Source organism: Prorops nasuta, unplaced genomic scaffold, assembly GCF_024137725.1.
Source record: "Prorops nasuta isolate Cenicafe-Biocafe unplaced genomic scaffold, Cenicafe_Pnas_1.2 PNAS00020, whole genome shotgun sequence".
In the NCBI taxonomy this organism is placed as follows: domain Eukaryota; kingdom Metazoa; phylum Arthropoda; class Insecta; order Hymenoptera; family Bethylidae; genus Prorops; species Prorops nasuta.
Genome location: NW_027116817.1, coordinates 1,267,691 through 1,287,513, shown reverse-complemented (window position 1 = coordinate 1,287,513; position 19,823 = coordinate 1,267,691). Strand labels below are relative to the sequence as shown.

The following is a 19,823-nucleotide window of genomic DNA, read 5'->3' as shown; positions in this document are numbered from 1 at the left end:
CAAGTTTAAATTAACCATTAGCTATAATTATATAGTTCATGTAATGTAGGCTGCACTTAAACTTCAAATAAACAAATGTTGGACAATTCCTGCATTTTTCTTCAAATTGCAATCCTTTCGTCTAATTTCTTATCCATCCTAAATATCCTTGGTAATCCATTTTCCTCATTTGATAGGCATCTCAAGCATTGTGATAAAGAAAACTACCTGTAAAAATCATAAAAACCACAAAGAATCTCGTACTCCAATAAATTTTACATCTATAATAGTTAAATTTTACTCATCTGAATTAATAATTGCATCAATGTGTATTACAACAGCATAAATAAATTCTGTTGCTTGGAGAGGACCTCTTCATTATTGATTAATTGCTAATATTCCGATTCTTCCATCTACTGATATTAAATGTCATTTTGACACATCACTTTAGCAGACCATGGACGCCGCCATCTTAATCCGATCCGATCCAATCCGACCAGGAATAGACACACCGGATTATAGGAAATCTAGTTATTTTTTGTTGTAAGTTGCGTGACTGTGACTAGATGCCAATCCGATCCGATCCAATCCGCAGAAAAGAAACACTGTCAGTACTGAAACTCTATATTTTATGTAATATACACATTGTAGAGTTTTAGTACTTCTTGCACTTAATAAATGAACACTATGCCTTAAATCGTTCTTGGCGCATATTTTTAATTCTTATGAATCAATTGGATAAGAGAAGAGAACGCGGTTTGTATAAGTACTTTTTATTATAAATATACTTTAAAAAGTAGAGCAAAATTAAGGAAAAAATGTGCAAAAGAAAATATGGACAAAACCATTTATTTGCAATTAAAAAAGTGAAAGGAAAATTTAAAGCTATAACAACATATGAAAGACATAAGAATATGCACGTTTGGTGTTATGTGAAAGGTATTACAATTTTATATATCGCTGATAGAAATTATAGATAAAACATGATTTAGTTTTTTCCTAATCACATCTCTTTGAAGAGTATATGTATTACTTAACCCAGCGAAAGCAAAAATATTGTAAGATATGGTCTGCGAAACCATCATCTTCTGTTTTTTTTTATATTATTATTATGCTTTACTTAGTAGCCAGCGAATGCTTTAAATTCATATACTCTTTAATGATTATTAATAAATGTAATTAATATATATAAGAGGTAATAAAAAAATTAATATTGCATACATATATGTATATAAATATTAACTATAATTATATAATAAACATTAAATACATATATTTTTGCTAGTATTATGTAACTATTCGGTGCATAGAAAATTATATGCATTAAAAATATTAATTACGCTTAACATTGCTGCTAGTATGATATAAGGATATACAAATTATTTTCACAATAAATTTTCTAGGAAAAGATCAAATTATAAACTCATTAGTTTATAATATGAATACGTCCTTTCCCCAAATTGTTCTGGTTAACGAATCAGGTATACGTTCAAAAAAAATTGTTTCTGCAAATTGTAAGTTTTTAATTCTTTTATTGTACTATAACAGTTATTTTGATAATTATGTAATAATAATAAAATATCATTTTGATACACAGGAATAAAGAATTGTTTGATTTTAATTGCATATATAAATTATAGCTCTTATTGTTAATTTTATATTTAATGAAAGTAATATAATAATATAAAAATTGTAGTAATATCTTTGTCTATATAATATTGCTATTTTAATAAGTAAAAAATATCTTTCAGAATTTTAGTAAAACTCCTTTTGGAAGTCTGAAATTAACTATTTATATATTATTATATTGAAAGGTAGTTCTCCATATAACTAAAATCAAATTATTCACCTGTATCAAGTATACAATTTATCAAACCTTCGTTTTCATAATTTTAAACTAAGAAAAAAATTGAAGTGTTAGATAAGTTTAGTTTTAATTGTCAAATGGCGTGTTATAGCTAAAGCATTGGAGACATCTAAAGAGATAGATGAGACAAGCCAAATATTTCATACAGACATGAATTCTAATGAAAACATTTTGACCTCAACACATTTATACTCCAATCATTCAAGTGACTTTAACCCTTCAGGTTTGGTTTATTATTTTATAGGTGTATAAATATGAACAAATAAAATTAATTGGACTTTATATTACAGATACTATAAACGATAAAAGTTATCCAAAAGTATGTGAAGATTGTACATTTACAGGAGGAAATGAAGCTTTAAATGGTTTGTTTTTCACTTAACTATAATTGATATCTTTACAGATGCTTTCATTAATATATTTAACTCTAATTTGATTTTTAATTGTAGGAGTTATAAAGGCTTTCCAGTGTGGTTTTGACAGAGAAAAAGTTAACAAATTAAATTTAAAAGTGAATAAGGAAAGCATCAATCTTTTAAATAATAACAGTGAAAAAATAAACAATTCAAATTTAAAAGAATATAAGGAAAATAGTAATTTTTTAAATAATGAATCTAATAATATTAGGTATGAAAAGAACATAATATTATTTGTATTTTTATAAGATGATTTTTTATATACAATATGATAAAGCAATTTCTCATCTAACTGTTCTTTCTATTCGTTTAAAATCATTTAAAGGGTGCTGTAGCTTTTCAATTAGTATAATCAGAAAACATTATTATCAAATATTCTGAGATAAGGTCATGATAAATCCATAAAAGAATTCATTGAAACTAACAAATCTAATTTATTATGTTAAATGCTGACTTTTAAATTTAAATAATATCAGTCGTCATATTTATTTATTGTTCAAATTTTATAGTATATTACAATTATTTCATAATTTTTAATATTGTATGATTATAGAAATATTACACTTGAAGATGATATTTTTGATTTGTCCGAAATTAATCAAGTAAAAGACCTAAGTTGTGACTTCAATGAATTATCCTTTTATGAAACCGATTTACATATCTTTGAACAAATTATGGATGATACATTAATAAACAATAATCAAACAAATGCTGTTGAAGAGATTAAAGATTTGGAATCATGTAACGACCAAAAAATTGAACAGCTTGATTGTGCAGATATCGTAGAAGAAGGTAACAGAATTATAAGTTTATTTATTTAAAACTATTAAGAACTAAAAAGGTCTATAATTAAAATAACATTCTTATTACTTCTTTAGAAATTGATAACAAAGATGAAAACTACATACCTGAATCGGAATCAGAATACTCAGATATTGAATATGAAAGTAGTAGTGAAGAAAGCGTTAAGAGAACTCTGATTTAATTAAAAGTTTCAATATATCTAATGTAGCTAATGCACCTGGAAAATCTTCCTGCGACGATACAAATTTAATCGTTGAAAATTCAAATCAATGTCCAGCGTATAAGAAAATGAACTTTTGTTTGTTTTGTAAGTCGTTGAAACTTAAAATAGTTAGACACTACTTACAAGTTCATAAAAACGAAGAAGAAGTTAAAAAATTTGCCGTTTTACCAAAACAATGTAAAGAAAGAAGGGAAATAATAAAAACTTTGCGGCTACGTGGTAATTTTGAATACAATACAGATAATATACATAATAAGGGTGATCTGCTTGTTTCAAGACGTCCAAATTTTAAATATCCAAAAAAGGGAATAGATTATTTATGCTGTGTTCAATGTAAGGGATTTTTTTCGAAAAGAACCTATTACTTACACACAAATAAGTGCTTAAAACAGAACTGTTCTTCAAATAGAACAGTTAAAATACTTGGACGAACCATCGTTGGCAGAATCCATGAATATGCTTCAGAAACACTGAAAAAAATAGTATTCCCAGTTTTACGAGAAGACGATATTGTTCGTCTTATACGATATGACGAGCTCCTTATTCTATATGGAAATAAATTATGCCTAAAATATAAGCTACAGCAAGAGCATTTAATGATTCGTAATCGTTTAAGAACTTTAGGAAGATTTTTAAAAATATTGAAAGAAATAAACCCCACGGTCACAGATTTTGCATCTATTTTCAACCCACTTTTCTACGACGATTGCATAAAGGCTGTCTATAAAATTGCTCGGTATGACGAAGAAACCCAAATGTTCAAAAGTTCATATACTGCTTTTCAAATAGGTACTCTTTTAAAGCAAGTGGGAGAATTTTTAAGATCACAATGCATAAAGAAACAAGATCATGCTAAAAAAGCTTTAGTGGAAGATTTCTTGTTATTGCGAAATGAGGATTATGCATCATCTGTCAATAAGACTGTGCAAGAAACTCAAAACCACCGAAGAAGGGAGAAAAATCCAGTATTACCTACGATGAATGATATAAAAATTTTTAATCAATTTCTTGATAAAACGCGGAATGAAGCTTATTGTGTACTAGAAACAAGTTTCTCAACATCCATGTGGTTAACTGTGGCTGAAACCGCCTTATTATCTATTCAGACATTTAATAGGCGACGCGCTGGAGAGATTGAGAGGATTGCTATAACTGACTTTGAAAATCGCAAAAATCATAGTCAATTGACAAATAAAGAAACTTGTAATCAATTGTCCAAAAAGCCGGAAGAAATAAAAAATAAATACTTACGATTTGAAATTCGTGGCAAAAAAGGTAGAACTGTACCTGTATTATTAGATAACGAATTAGAGAAATCAGTACTATTGTTATTAAAATATAGAAAGCAAATGGGTATTCATATAAAAAATCCATACTTGTTTGCTTTACCAGGATTTTACAAGAATCGGCATAAGCATTTACATTCTACTGATTTAATGCGACAGTATGCAGATAAATGTGGTGCAAAGTACCCACATCTTTTGCGAGGTACCCTTCTTAGGAAACACATGGCAACTAATTGTATGAAATATAATTTAAACGAAAATGATTTGTCCGCTTTAACCAATTTTATGGGTCATGAAAAAAGTATACACAAAGAATACTATAGATTGACCCAAAAGGAAATAGATATAACGCAAGTTTCTCAATATCTTGAAGCGGCTCAAGGAAATATAAACGATGAATCTGACTTAAATGATAATTCTAACTACTCTGACATAGAACATTCTGATGAAAATAATAATACGTTACAAAAAAGTGGTAAGTTTTTTAATAAAAAATTATAAATAATAATATAACATTAATTTTTAATTATAATATAAATATTCTTTGTGTTTATTAAAATGACTAAAGTATTGATCATTTTGAAATTCATATACAAGAAAATATTAAATATTTTATATATTTTTTATATTTGTAACTACTACTTTTTAAATCGTATAATTAATTTTAATTTTCAGGCCAAAAATCTCGACAAGTTACAAAACGCTCACGTTGGACCGTAAAAGAAAAGGATTGTGTATTAAATGCATTTTCAGCATATTTAAGAAAAGATAATTGTCCACCTGTAGAAGAGATTAAAACTCTAATAAAAGCGAATCCTTGCTTACATTCGCGCACAGCAAGTCAAGTAAAATCTTGGTTTAATAACCAACAAAAACACGCTCGTAACAAATAAGCTTTTGTGATTTAAGTTGAATATCGTAATTAATTAACTTATTTGTTTTTGCGTGTATAATATTAAGATCAAAAAATACAATTGGTAGCAGTTTCTTTCTTAAGCTGTGATCATTAGTAAAGTAAGATGTATTTTAAAATCCTAAATTACCAGAGGTTTAGCAGATATTTTAATTTAATTCATATTATTTAAATTATAATATTTAATTATCGTTATTATTTAAAGGTAAACAAGTAACTTTAAGTATACTACGCCTGTACACGTTATGATGAAATACTCAAATTTATTAATGTATGTGTATAAACTCTTTCAGTATATTGACATGTATACAAACACTCCTTATAATTAATATAGCTTAATGTCATCCAGTAAACAATTATGTACAGGTATCTTTTCCAATAGCTCTAATTGACACACAGTACAATGATAATACTCTAAATACACCAATTGAAATGTTTAAATTTTGTTGTCTTTTACTTTGTTACAAAACTTGTTTTATTTGAAATTAATAAAATTTTGGTGTAATAATTTAGCAATTCATATTTCTTAGCGAAGAACCTTTATCTTTTTCTTATTACATGTTAATAGCTATACCGCTCCCTCTCGTACTCGAGGTTGCTAAAGCTAACCGCAGTTAAGCGATGCAAATCGGGACATGTACACATCAAGGTAATGGTGTGTGTGACTAGTAAGCAGGGACATGAATAGGGATATCTCATGCACGCTAAGATTTAAGATTGCTTCGTGTATTAGTGAGACTACGGAAACTCATGATAGGGTCCTCCTTTATCTGGAGTTCTCGGCTACAATGAATCTAAATCCACAGTCCCCTAGATGAGACCTCACACAGCTCTCTACGATGGTCCGTTTGCAAGATATCAATTTTTTAATTATTTTTCAGTTAAATAATTTGTAGTTTCACAAATGGATTTCTCGACTTCTAGACGTCAGATTAAAGTCAAACTAGCCTCGCTGGACTCGTCTTAGCCTATAGTTTCATATTTCACCAAAAAATATGGTTAAAAAACTTTATTCCAAATTCGGTTAGAATATGCCAATACAAGAATATTGATTCAAAAATGACTTCAAATACTTCAATCTGATACTGACAGTCTACAACAGTATTTCGCACAAACAGTTCGAAATATGAATTTAAACGTAAAAATTTCCTTAAGACCCCAAATAATGCTTTACGTATATTTTATAATAGTGGACTCCAAAGTATACGGTTCTTATACATTCGTTTGTATCTTTTGAAATTTTCGGCGTACATGAAAATAAATAGAAATACAGCAAAGAGCTTTTCAAAATGCATTAATGTATAGGGTTTTAAAACTTGGACCTCAAAACATGCCTTACGTATATATATATATATATATTCTATACTCACCATTAAACGTTTCTATCATTGTTTTAGAAATTTCAGTCCATGCATTTTTTCTCATATCACGATCTTTAAAATTGTTGTCACTTTTATTATACAAAAATGGTCTTTCTCTGTATAATTCGATTAACAACTCGTCACCTATCTTTCCTATAATAGAAACATTATTTTGTAGATCGTTTGTAGGATCATCCACATTTTCATCAGTGTATTTAAAAATATAAGTCATATTCATTTAAAAATGATCCGACATTTTTAAATATTATAAATGTTGATCAAATTAAATAATCTGAAAATGAAATCTTAAAATTTGCAGGTTATATTTTTAAATTTTAATTTACATAAAATACTTACATAATCTTTATTACTTTTTATTATTGTTAATCACATGTATTTATAATAACTATACTTTTATCAATTATAAAATTAATTGCACTAATATTAATCACAAGACTTGAGAACCTGAGAAGTCTGAGCCGGTCTGAGCTACGTGCCGGTATTATCACATTTCAAATGTTTCAATACCATTTACGTCTTTTCTGTCTTGCTTCCCATCCAAACGTTGACGTTCATACGTTCTTACGGTAGCCGTAAAAGCGTACGTCACTATTCTCTGCCTTTACCCTTATTTGGTCATCTTCCATACGACCGATTTATATACTTGCCGTCCTTTTTTTGCAAGCGAAGTTTGTTTTTTTGGGTTCCTAAGACGACTTGAAAATATTACAAAAAATCCTGAGATCCCACCAAAAAACAGATTCGTGTAAAAAAAAGAATGCAAGTAATTTTGCCCTTTCTCTCCAAAGATAGTAATTCCAACAAGAAAAATTATTACAGCGAATAAATTGCAATCAAAAATACCGGCAACACAAAGTAATGAGATCATTTAGATTTGACAAGTAATTATAATTGGTCCCAATCAAAGTATCAAAAAACAAAGTTATTATAGAAAATATATCTCAAACGAAAATATCGACAACACAAATGATTGAAATCACTTATAAATTCGACAAGTAATTAAGCGGTAACATAAAGCACTAAGATAGCATAAATTAGGCAAGTAAAAAAATTAGATGAATAATTAATTATTACATTATTTTTGTATACGTACTACTTGCCGGGACGGGATAAAAAGAGTAAATTATATTTAAATCTTCGTTACAGTTGCATTTTGAAATATCTACTACTTTACACTTTTTGGCCCGTCCCAGCAAGTAGTACGTATACAAAAATTATATAATAATTACTCATCCACTTTTTTTACTTACCTAATTTGTGCTTTCTCAGTACTTTATGTTACCGCTTAATTACTTGTCGAATTTATAAGTGATTTCAATCCTTTTTGTTGCCGATATTTTCGTTTTGAGATTTATTTTCTATAATAACTTTGTTTGTTTTTATTTTGATTGGGACCAATTATAATTACTTGTCTAATCTAAATGATCTCAATACTTTGTGTTGCCGGTTTTTTAATTGCAATTTATTCGCTGTAATAATTTTTCTTGTTGGAATTACTATTTTTGGAGAAAAAGGGCAAAATTACTTGCCGTCTTTTTTTTACACGAAAGTGTTTTTTGGGGGGATTTATCTTCCTCCGTATATTTTTTTTTTGTATACATTAGCCTTTGTTTACAATTCTTCTTCGTCTTCTCTTTAACCATTTTAGTTTTACTTAATCTAATTTAAAGAAAGAGTAAGCTTCAGTTAGCAAATTGAGAGGATAGGTAAGTAACTGTAATGATTTTTAAATTCTAAACTGATTAAAAGTGAAAAATGTAAATAGTCATTAGCTTATCTTACCTTAATAATTCATATATTATTAATATCGATTACATTAACTCTAATATGCTATCCTTTTTATATTACTTTTGACGTACATGTCATTATTTTAGACCGTCGTTCGCTACGTAATCTACCCAATTGCCCTATAGATGGCCACTGGACTATAATTCGGACATGATATTAACAATAAAGCTTTATGTCCCAATACATGACCAGATAAAATTTGAATACAAAATTGACTAAAATCCAAAAATATTAATTTCAAATTTATTTTCAACGTTGGAGAAATAATATAGATACTTTGAAACATATATAAGAAGGTTGATTTACATTTTTATTACCTTATATAAAACATATTTCGTAGTAATTTCTATAAGAAAAGTATGTGTGCTTGCATGCATTGAAAACATCAGAGTAAAGTTCCCATTTTTAAGTTTATATATTAAATATCGAGTATTAGAAATTATTTATATTAATAAATTATGGTGTATAAATCATTACCTCTTTTCAATTGATAATGTATCTTGCACTAAAACCTTAAAAATTGGAATATTTCTTGTTAGTGGCCAAGTACTGGACAGTGGCCAACAATTGATACTTTTACCTTAGCCCTCGGAAGAATCCTCGGACACATTAAAGATGTCGAGATTGGCAGCATTCTCGGATCCATTGGAAACCGTGGGTAGATAACTGTTGACACATTGCCCACCCATGTAGATTATTAACGTCGTAATACATCAAGTATTTCGACGGTTCCGCCGGATGGTATTTTCGCATGTACGGATTGTTGGCCCTCCCGTAGCGGTGGCAGCACTGGCTCAAACCACTGCATATACCGCGTTCGTTAAAATGCAATATGTCCACGTCTGTGAAGAGTTCCAGACGAATTCCCGTATGCTTGAGCATCGCGTCCCAAGTGAAGCCTGGAAGCGTATAATAATGAGCGGGATCCAAACTATAATTTGTCATGCAACCATCGCGAAATCTCTCGAAAGCACCGGCCAACAATAGGATATCGGTCTTTAAATAGAGATCGCTGTACTCTCCAAGTGTTGTGTAACGTTATTCCCGTCAGTGTGAGCGGCCACTCACACTACGGGTTTTCTCATTACCTTCGCCCGTCCTTATTTATCGGTATCAGGGCACCAGTTGGTCAGTTGGGTGGCCAACAACCCTACGTTATCATTGGAGTCTTTCGACTCCCTTTCTCTATGCATCTTATACGGCCCTGCGGCCATGCATTTGGACGTCAGCGGTAGCCAGGGTCGCTCAGTATGCTAGGTTGTGGAGAGAGGGGAGGGTTCCTTGTGGAAGTCCGAACCTCGCAGACCTATCTGTTGAGGGGCATACATTTATCCCTCACCACCCACACTCAGGTGGTGGTGAGGAGTGCGGGAACATGCGGTATCATTGCCAAGCATAGAGCTTGCCAGGAGCGGACCACCACGGAGGCAATGTTCGCGGTCCGTCCAGCCATAGCGCAAGCCTATGGAATTACGGAGGGCACCGGGACACATTCCAACGGGCTAACTACACCCCTGCACAACCCACTATGCATTGGCCGGTATCCAGTCGTGACGTAAGTGCAGGCTGGTCTATAGCACACGCCTCACGTACGCGAACGGACCCATGGCTGCTGAGTGCCGCGTCACGCGCTCACCAGCACGCACGGACACATCAGCACAGTCCCACGATCGCGTTTCGACTGCCTGCTATGGCAGTCTGCGCACGACATTTGCGCAGCCTGCTTGAAGCGCGTAACCAGGGTTCAAGCCAGATTCGATGTTCTATCTCCCCTCCTCATGGTGATTATAGACACGGTCATTTTTTTTGGTACTCCCCGAGGCCGCTTCTCTTTATCTCAGGTTACCTGGGTTGTTTGGCATAGCCCTGCCTTACTTCTCAGGGCAACCTTGACATCGTTTACTGGAGCGCCGGTCTTCTCATCCGGGTCTCTGCCTGTCAACGGGGTCTATTCTTGACGTTAGCTATAATCCACTCGTGAGCCTATCTCACGATTCGGTAACGTAGGGATTAATAATATCCACTGTTCGGTAGCTTTTATACTTTTTATTCGGTATCTCGTATACGTAACAGGGACTTCGTTACAGTTGTCACAGAGAATTTGGTCCATACCTCTTTGGCATGATTATATGCTTCTTCCATGATATCGCTGTCGGACAATTTATTGTAGAACAAGGTAGTAGAGAATATGACTTAATAATAATATGACCTAATAAGATTATCGCCTAAAAACGCTAACTTCACATTGGTGAGAAGGCGGTATTACAAATTATTGATTAAATCGTCTGAATGTCTAAAATCGAGAAGCTGGCAACATTGGACTGGATGGTTGTCATTTGGTTATGTGTGCGTGAATATCCATGAGTTCTCTTACTCCGAATTTTGAATTTTTGGCGGCGACCGTAATCTTTGACGACGTCGTTTTTAATAGAATTAAATTTTTGTAAAATAAATGTAGACAAAAACGTGTCAACGTATTTCACGATAATTATCGAATATATTATTATTTAATTTAGGAAGATAGAGTTGTCATTTAAATTGAATAGACTAAAATGTTACACATCTTTAAAATACAAGTATCTACAGAGATTCCATGATCATATTTATTCAGGTTTGAATGTTATAAAACACTCAAACCTGAATAAATATGATCATGGAATCTCTGTAGATACTTGTATTTTAAAGATGTGTAACATTTTAGTCTATTCAATTTAAATGACAACTCTATCTTCCTAAATTAAATAATAATATATTCGATAATTATCGTGAAATACGTTGACACGTTTTTGTCTACATTTATTTTACAAAAATTTAATTCTATTAAAAACGACGTCGTCAAAGATTACGGTCGCCGCCAAAAATTCAAAATTCGGAGTAAGAGAACTCATGGATATTCACGCACACATAACCAAATGACAACCATCCAGTCCAATGTTGCCAGCTTCTCGATTTTAGACATTCAGACGATTTAATCAATAATTTGTAATACCGCCTTCTCACCAATGTGAAGTTAGCGTTTTTAGGCGATAATCTTATTAGGTCATATTATTATTAGGTCATATTCTCTACTACCTAGAACAACTCTCGTGCGGGAAAAACCGTTTCTTCCAAGCAAGTAATGTTATCCACTTATTCGTAAGGAAAAATACCCTTTCTCGTAAGCAGGCTGAACTTTTCAATATTTAATTCCGAAAATTGTGAATAAATTTTTCAGTTGAGATCTATTCAGATATGAACTCAATTTATCCAAACTGGATGCCTTAAATTTGAACGATTCGATGAATCTCAGCTGTATATTATACTTTTGCAGATAATTACGAAATGAAGTGTATTTTTCCTTATTTACAGGCAGCAAATATACCGATCCCTCAAACGTATTCGCGATCGCCTCAAAAATAAAATGTGAATCATAGCCGGATAAATTATGGAAAATTATGGGAATAACATGCGAGTCTTTAAAGTTTAAGTTGCAATTATTATGAGCCGATCCTCTATATCTACCAGTTAGGTGATCATGATCGCGAATACGCACTTGATTTGTAAGAAACGGTTTTCCACAAATGTGACAATTAGGTTCACTGTAGTGCCGCGAAATTTCTACATCACTAAGAGTATTCATCGGTATTACAGTCTTCAATTTTTTGCTCACGATACGTGCAATGCTCTCGAGCTCGCATACGAACCATTCGATGCATTTAGCACCTCGATGAGAATTATAATATAAGAGTGACGCATCCCGAGCATTTTTTAAATAATACCCTACACTAAGAGGTACATGTTTCTGATAATCGTAACTATTTTTACTACTACTATTGTCACTTTTCTCTAGTAAACATGTAAAGTCTGCATAGACGACAAACGGCACTCTTTGACTGATCTTTTGGTTCTTAAAAGATATCCAGCAGTCTTCAGCTTTCCTTGGTAGAATTACGTGCAGGTTGTCATTAAGCCGCACACAATCACTATCATGCGACTGAAGCTTATCTGCAGTAGGAAAATAGTGTAAACAGCTGAAATGAATTATTGATATTATTAGTATTTTTTATTACAATATTAATATCTCTAGTATAATTATTACTTACCGATCACAAATATGAGCACTGTGTTCTCATTTACTCATTTGACTGCTTATCAACCTTGGAAGATTTCTTATTCAAAGAAATTGTCCAGTTCCCTGGTCATCCGTGATGACGAGGAAGTTAACATGCCTAGATCGTTTCATCTTTGTTATCTGAAACGGTACAATGTTCACTTTGGCTTTGCAATTATGTTCCTCCTCCATGGTAAAGAATATTAACTGAAATGTCATTATCCACCTCAAATTTCGGAATTTGTTTCAGAGTGGTTGGAAACGTTATACTTCCTACATCTAAAACAGACCGATAATGTGGATAGGAGGATATTCGGTAGGATTTGGGAGGTGGAATTGCAGGGAGTAGTGCCACTATCACAGCCCATGCGAAACATGCGCTATCGTCATTGTCTATGTTTATTACAGCTTTTTTATGTAAAATAGCGGCTGGGAGCTCAATTCTGCATCCAGTACGCAGTGGATTGTAATGATTAATATTAACTATTAAACTCAGAATTTTCTCCAGAGCCCAACCACTATCACGTTCTTGAAACTCACTCAACTCTTTTAGTAAAATCTCCACAATATTTAGCTTATACCATTCCTTAAAATTTTCAGTTTTCTACAATACGCTATTCTTTGTACTGTTAAATATTTTTGAAAGTAGCGGGTAATTTGAAGCCTTTGCTAGTGGCATCTGGGATTTGTGTAACTAGATGGAGCTGTTGACTACTATACATACCGTAGCTCCCTCTTTTGGAAGGACAAGCTCAGAAATAGATAATGGCGTTGTGTGTAAAACTAAAGATTGTAAACTAAGATATCAAGATACAATATCCAAAGACATCTTTGTTTATTTAACTTTATAAGTAGTGTATCTAGTTTAATTATTAAGAAAAAAGAAGAATAAAGAAGAAAAGGATATTAATGTGTTCCTTATTGCAACCTATAGAATAATAAAAGTGTATAGTTTATGGGCCCAGGAACACGTGGTAACAAATTAAAAGTAAAGTAAAATCATGGCAAAACAAGTACATGATGAAATATCTATAGAGAAACTAACTGGAATAGAAAATTTTCAAGTATGGAAATTTAGAATAAAAATAATACTTAAGGCGATTGAAATTTATAATATATTGGAGGAACCAAAACCAGAACCTAAAACAGCAATATGGGTGAATAAAGATGCCAAAGCCCAGAAAGTGATAGTGAACTCCATAGAACAAGCACCGCTGATGCATATTATCAACTTCACCAACGCCAAAGATATGTGGACTAAAATCAACAGCATATACAGGGTGGAACGTTAACGCCGCACTTCCTTTAAACGGGTGATTCCTGAGACTTTTCCAAGGAGAACGCCGTTAGCCGTTTTAAAATCTAGCCACTGGTTTAGGAGATATTAAAGATTAAATTTTGTATGCACTTATTGATTTTACATATGATTGCAGTAGTATTGGTATGTACGTGTGGCAAGTGCAAGTATAAGAGAGAAGTTGCTGTTATGACGTTTCACTCTCCCCTTTTATTGATTTTTTCGGATTCGATGAGAAGTTGCTGCCGGTTAGCTGTTTTGCTTTTTTATTGATTAGCTGGAAATTTTGAGATTTAATTCGCGTTCTCGCGCAGAAACTAACGCGTACGCGCAATTTACCTACGGAGAATCTTGGTTAACTGTTATTGTATGCGTCCCCATACCATTTAATTTCCGATGCCAAATAATTAATGGGCAAATCGAGATAATGTAAATTAAATTCTATGAGGATTGAACACTTTAAACCAAGACTATGCTCCAGTCAATGAGCGCTCAGTTGTGCATATCTGTCGATCATTGACTGTAAGCGAGAAAAAGAAGCTATAGCCGAATAGTCGCGTCGTTGACGGTTAGCCTTTTTAATGAAAATATTGCGTAGTCAAATGTTTATTTACCTGATTTTTTGGAGCAACTTCAAGGATGGGCAGCATTGTAAATGTGCTCCATATGGCCACCTTCAGTCTCGATGCACGCCCTTGCTCGTCGGAGAAGATTTGCTTGGACAGTGGCTACCATCTCAGGTGTGATCTCCGTGATAGCCACATCCAATCGCGCTGCTAGTTCTTCCTGATCCCGCATTAGATGTCTTTCCGTGTAGACCTTTTCTTTCACGGCCCCCCAAAAGAAGAAATCTAATGAATTCAGATCAGGAGATCTAGCAGGCCAAGTGATGGGACCACCACGGCCGATCCATTTGCCGGGAAACTTGCGGTGCAGCACGCCTTTCGCAGTGGCCGCATTATGCGGAGCTGCTCCGTCGTGCTGGAACCACATTTTCTATCGAATTTCTAGAGGAACATCTTCCAGAAGGTCTGGAAGCTGATTCTCTAGAAATTCGGCATAAATGTCTCCCGTCAATCGAGATGGTAGGATGCACGGTCTAATCTGTAAACAATTCACAACGAACTTCAGTTGCAAGCATTATTAGCAATTAAGAAACGTGAATAAGTGTTAGAAACTTACCAAATATTTCCCGACGATGCCTGGCCAGAGATTTACCGACCATTTGTATTGAGATTTCTGTTCTCTTATTACATGTGGGTTACTCTCAGCCCAATGATGGTCGTTTCGCATGTTTATAACACCATTTTTGTCAAACATGCTTTCGTCAGAGAATAAGATACAATTTATGAAATCGTTATCCTCTCCATGTTTTGCGAGAAGCCAGCGGCAAAACTGCAAGCGGTTCCCATAATCTCTGGGCAATAATTTCTGTACACTTGTGTACTTATAGGGGTGCATCGATTCGCCATGGGGCACTCGCAGCACCGTGGTGTGATTGCTGCCTAAATCTCTGGCTACGGCTCGTGTGCTGGTCCTCGGCCTCTCCCGGAACTCGCGCAGCACCCTCTCCTCAAAGGCAGGAACGCGTGATGTTGTCTGCTTGCCGTTGTCACTATAATTTGGCGCCAAACTGCCCGTGTCCCTCAAGCGCTGCACAACCGTCTTGATAACATTTTTATCCGGGTGTCGCCGATTGGGGAACTTTTCCGCGTACACCCTCGCGGCCACGGTAGCCGAAGCATTGTTCTACCAGTATAACTGGAGCATATCACAGTATTCGTTATTGCTGTAATTCATTTTTTACTGCATTTAGGGTTGAAAAACGGAGAAAACGATGCACACACTTATGTCGACAAACTGGTAATAGTTTTTTCAGTTGCTAATAACAACCCTAGCGGTGCGAAAGTAGCCCTTGCTATAAAAAAAGGGGGTGGTTGTTATTATCAACTGAAAAAACTATTACCAGTTTGTCGACATAAGTGTGTGCATCGTTTTCTTCGTTTTTCAACTGTAAACTTAGTGAAAATTGAGTTACAGCAACACTGGATATTGTGATATGCTCCAGTTATACTGGCAGAACAATGCTTCGGCTACCGTGGCCGCGAGGGTGTACGCGGAAATGTTCCCCAATCGGCGACATCCGGATAAAAATGTTATCAAGACGGTTGTGCAGCGCTTGAGGGACACGGGCAGTTTGGCGCCAAATTATAGTGACAACGGCAAGCAGAGAACATTACGCGTTCTTGCCTTTGAGGAAAGGGTACTGCACGAGTTCCGGGAGAGGCCGAGGACCAGCACACGAGCCGTAGCCAGAGATTTAGGCAGCAATCACACCACGGTGCTGCGAGTGCCCCATGGCGAATCGATGCACCCCTATAAGTACACAAGTGTACAGAAATTATTGCCCAGAGATTATGGGAACCGCTTGCAGTTTTGCCGCTGGCTTCTCGCAAAACATGGAGAGGGTAACGATTTCATAAATTGTATCTTATTCTCTGACGAAAGCATGTTTGACAAAAATGGTGTTATAAACATGCGAAACGACCATCATTGGGCTGAGAGTAACCCACATGTAATAAGAGAACAGAAATCTCAATACAAATGGTCGGTAAATCTCTGGGCAGGCATCGTCGGGAAATATTTGGTAAGTTTCTAACACTTATTCACGTTTCTTAAATGATAATAATGTTTGCAACTGAAGTTCGTTGTGAATTGTTTACAGATTGGACCGTGCATCCTACAATCTCGATTGATGGAAGACATTTACGCCGAATTTCTAGAGAATCAGCTTCCAGACCTTCTGGAAGATGTTCCTCTAGAAATTCGATAGAAAATGTGGTTCCAGCATGACGGAGCAGCTCCGCATAATGCGGCCACTGCGAAAGGCGTGCTGCACCGCAAGTTTCCCGGCAAATGGATCGGCCGTGGTGGTCCCATCCCTTGGCCTGCTAGATCTCCTGATCTGAATTCATTAGATTTCTTCTTTTGGGGGGCCGTGAAAGAAAAGGTCTACACGGGAAGACATCTAATGCGGGATCAGGAAGAACTAGCAGCGCGATTGGATGTGGCTATCACGGAGATCACACCTGAGATGGTAGCCACTGTCCAAGCAAATCTTCTCCGACGAGCAAGAGCGTGCATCGATGCTGAAGGTGGCCATATGGAGCACATTTACAATGCTGCCCATCCTTGAAGTTGCTCCATAAAATCAGGTAAATAAACATTTGACTACGCAATATTTTCATTAAATAGCTAACCGTCAACGACGCGACTATTCGGCTATAGCTTCTTTTTCTCGCTTACAGTCAATGATCGACAGATATGCACAACTGAGCGCTCATTGACTGGAGCATAGTCTTGGTTTAAAGTGTTCAATCCTCATAGAATTTAATTTACATTATCTCGATTTGCCCATTAATTATTTGGCATCGGAAATTAAATGGTATGGGAACGCACACAATAACAGTTAACCAAGATTCTCCGTAGGTAAATTGCGCGTACGCGTTAGTTTCTGCGCGAGAACGCGAATTAAATCTCAAAATTTCCAGCTAATCAATAAAAAAGCAAAACAGCTAACCGGCAGCAACTTCTCAACGAATCCGAAAAAATCAATAAAAGGGGAGAGTGAAACGTCATAGCAGCAACTTCTCTCTTATACTTGCACTTGCCACACGTACATACCAATACTACTGCAATCATATGTAAAATCAATAATTGCATAAAAAATTTAATCTTTAATATCTCCTTAACCAGTGGCTAGATTTTAAAACGGCTAACGGCGTTCTCCTTAGAAAAGTCTCAGGAATCACCCGTTTAATGGAAGTGCGGCGTTAACGTTCCACCCGTATAAAAGGGATATTGAGCAACAGAAGTGTTCTCTACTACAAGAGTTCTTTAGTTACAAATTAGATAATACTACTGGAATGGTAAGTCATATTAGTAAACTGGAAAATATAGTGCATAGGTTAAGAGCACTGAACAGTGAGATCACAGACAAAACGTTGATTTATAAAGTATTAGCTACATTGCCAGAACAGTATAAATTCTTTATAAGTGCTTGGGAATCTGCAAACCAATCTGAGAGGACCATAGAGGATTTAACTGCAAGACTTCAACTAGGAGAGGAAAGAAACAAACAAACAGAGAAAAATGAAAATACAGTGGCATTTAAAGCAGCAGAAAAGAGATGTTACAAATGTAATAAAAAAGGTCATCTAGCAAAAAATTGCAGGCGATGATCTAATACTGATAGTCAGAACAAAAAATTTTAGTGTAAAACGTTGTTTTAAGTGCAATCAATTAGGACATTTAGCAACGTCCTATAGGAAAAATAGGAAGCAGCATTGTACTATTTGCAAAAAATCTAATCACAATGAAAATGATTGTTACTTTAGAGACAGAGTTAAGAGCGAGAATAGTAAAACAAACCCAGAGACTATAGACTAAGTTACCTTTCTGGGTTGTGGTGACACTGTGAAAAATTAGGTAGTCGACTCAGGCACTACATCACATACAGAGTCTTTTCCTAACAACGGAGTATAGGAGATTCGTGTTAGTTGACTATAGCACTCGGAATGATGGAATCTGAGAGCGCTGATTGGTCAATATTGCGTAGTACCAACATATAATAGGCCGTTACCAATAGTTGGATACGAAAAATGAGATTCATCCGCCATTTTGGTGTGAAGAAATGTTTACATGCTTATCGTAGCAGAAAGAGGTGTAAAATGGAAAAATGTCAAATGTTGTCGTTACTAAAGTAAAAATTGAATGCTTTGAATGAAAATGAAGAATATTCGTACTTTCCATTCATTATTTTCAATTTTTACTTTAGTAACCTTACCATTTGACATTTCTCCTTTTTACACCTCTTTCTGCTAGGATTAGCATATAAACATTTCTCCACACCAATATGGCGGATGAATCTCATTTTTTGTATCCAACTATTGGTAACGGCTTATTATCTGTTGATACTACGTAATATCGAGCAATCAGCGTTCTCAGATTCGATCATTCCGAGTGCTATAGTCAACTAACACGAATCTCCTATGCTCCGCTGTTAGGAAAAGACCCTGTATGGTTAATATCAATGAAGGATTATATATCACAAAAAAGGAAAAATCAAACATAGGCGTAGCAAAAGCAGAAGAATCTATGAAGGGAATAGGAGTAGGTTTCATGGAGTTTAAAGAGTGCAACTTAAGAAATGTAGTCCATGTTCCAGAACTTAGTGCAAATCTTCTATCAGTAAAAGCTATTACTGATAATGGGGGTAAAGTAATATTCAAAGATAATACTGTAAGGATACAATTTTCAGATAAGAATGTATTGCAAGAGATAAAGACAAGACAGGGTCTTTATTGTGTATAATTGAATAAACAACAACAAAATCAAAATTGGTTAACAACAGTGAATTTGTGTCAAGCTGATAATTGATATTGAAAATGGGACATACGAGCAAACAAAATCTCAAGACATTAGCAGAGCAGACTGAAGGAGTAAATTTAAGAAAAATAAATAGAGAGTACCTAAATCTTTGTGTGAAATATGTCAAAAAGCAAAACAAACGAGGAAACCATTCAATGATACTAGGGGCAGGGCAACTAGGCTGCTAAAAATCATACACACATACATCCGTGGACCTATTGAACATAAAACATGGGATCAAAAAAGGTATGTGCTAACATTTTTGGATGACTACTGTTACGGACTCTTTCGTATAAAGGTGCGAGATTCAGAAAGAATAATGTTTCTTCTTTAACAAGCTTGTTTTAT

At 34.4% G+C, this 19,823-nt stretch overlaps 3 protein-coding genes across 6 annotated transcripts; all 3 read left to right on the top strand.

Moving 5' to 3' along the window:
- The first annotated feature begins 429 nt into the window (after positions 1-429).
- LOC136780749 (GATOR2 complex protein WDR24-like) lies at positions 430-3,261 on the top strand. 4 transcript variants are annotated; one of them, XM_066739304.1, is made up of 8 exons: positions 430-586; positions 780-918; positions 1,383-1,493; positions 1,938-2,069; positions 2,137-2,211; positions 2,296-2,473; positions 2,816-3,054; positions 3,141-3,261. In XM_066739304.1, the coding sequence occupies exons 2-8, from the start codon at positions 798-800 to the stop codon at positions 3,245-3,247; spliced, it is 963 nt and encodes a 320-aa protein (XP_066595401.1). In that variant the 5' UTR covers positions 430-586; positions 780-797; the 3' UTR covers positions 3,248-3,261. The 4 variants fall into 4 exon arrangements, with proteins under 4 accessions (XP_066595401.1, XP_066595403.1, XP_066595402.1 ...); XM_066739303.1 differs by having other exon boundaries at positions 468-522; positions 777-918; XM_066739306.1 differs by lacking the exons at positions 780-918; positions 1,383-1,493 and having other exon boundaries at positions 430-735.
- Positions 3,262-3,354: 93 nt separating this feature from the next.
- On the top strand, positions 3,355-5,945 carry LOC136780748 (uncharacterized). Its single transcript, XM_066739302.1, has 2 exons — positions 3,355-5,050; positions 5,251-5,945. Exons 1-2 carry the CDS (start codon positions 3,355-3,357, stop codon positions 5,466-5,468), a joined length of 1,914 nt encoding a protein of 637 aa, XP_066595399.1. The 3' UTR covers positions 5,469-5,945.
- Positions 5,946-18,960: 13,015 nt separating this feature from the next.
- Positions 18,961-19,542, top strand: LOC136780796 (uncharacterized). The gene is made up of 3 exons (XM_066739341.1): positions 18,961-19,025; positions 19,112-19,412; positions 19,474-19,542. Exons 1-3 carry the CDS (start codon positions 18,961-18,963, stop codon positions 19,540-19,542), a joined length of 435 nt encoding a protein of 144 aa, XP_066595438.1.
- Positions 19,543-19,823: the final 281 nt, after the last annotated feature.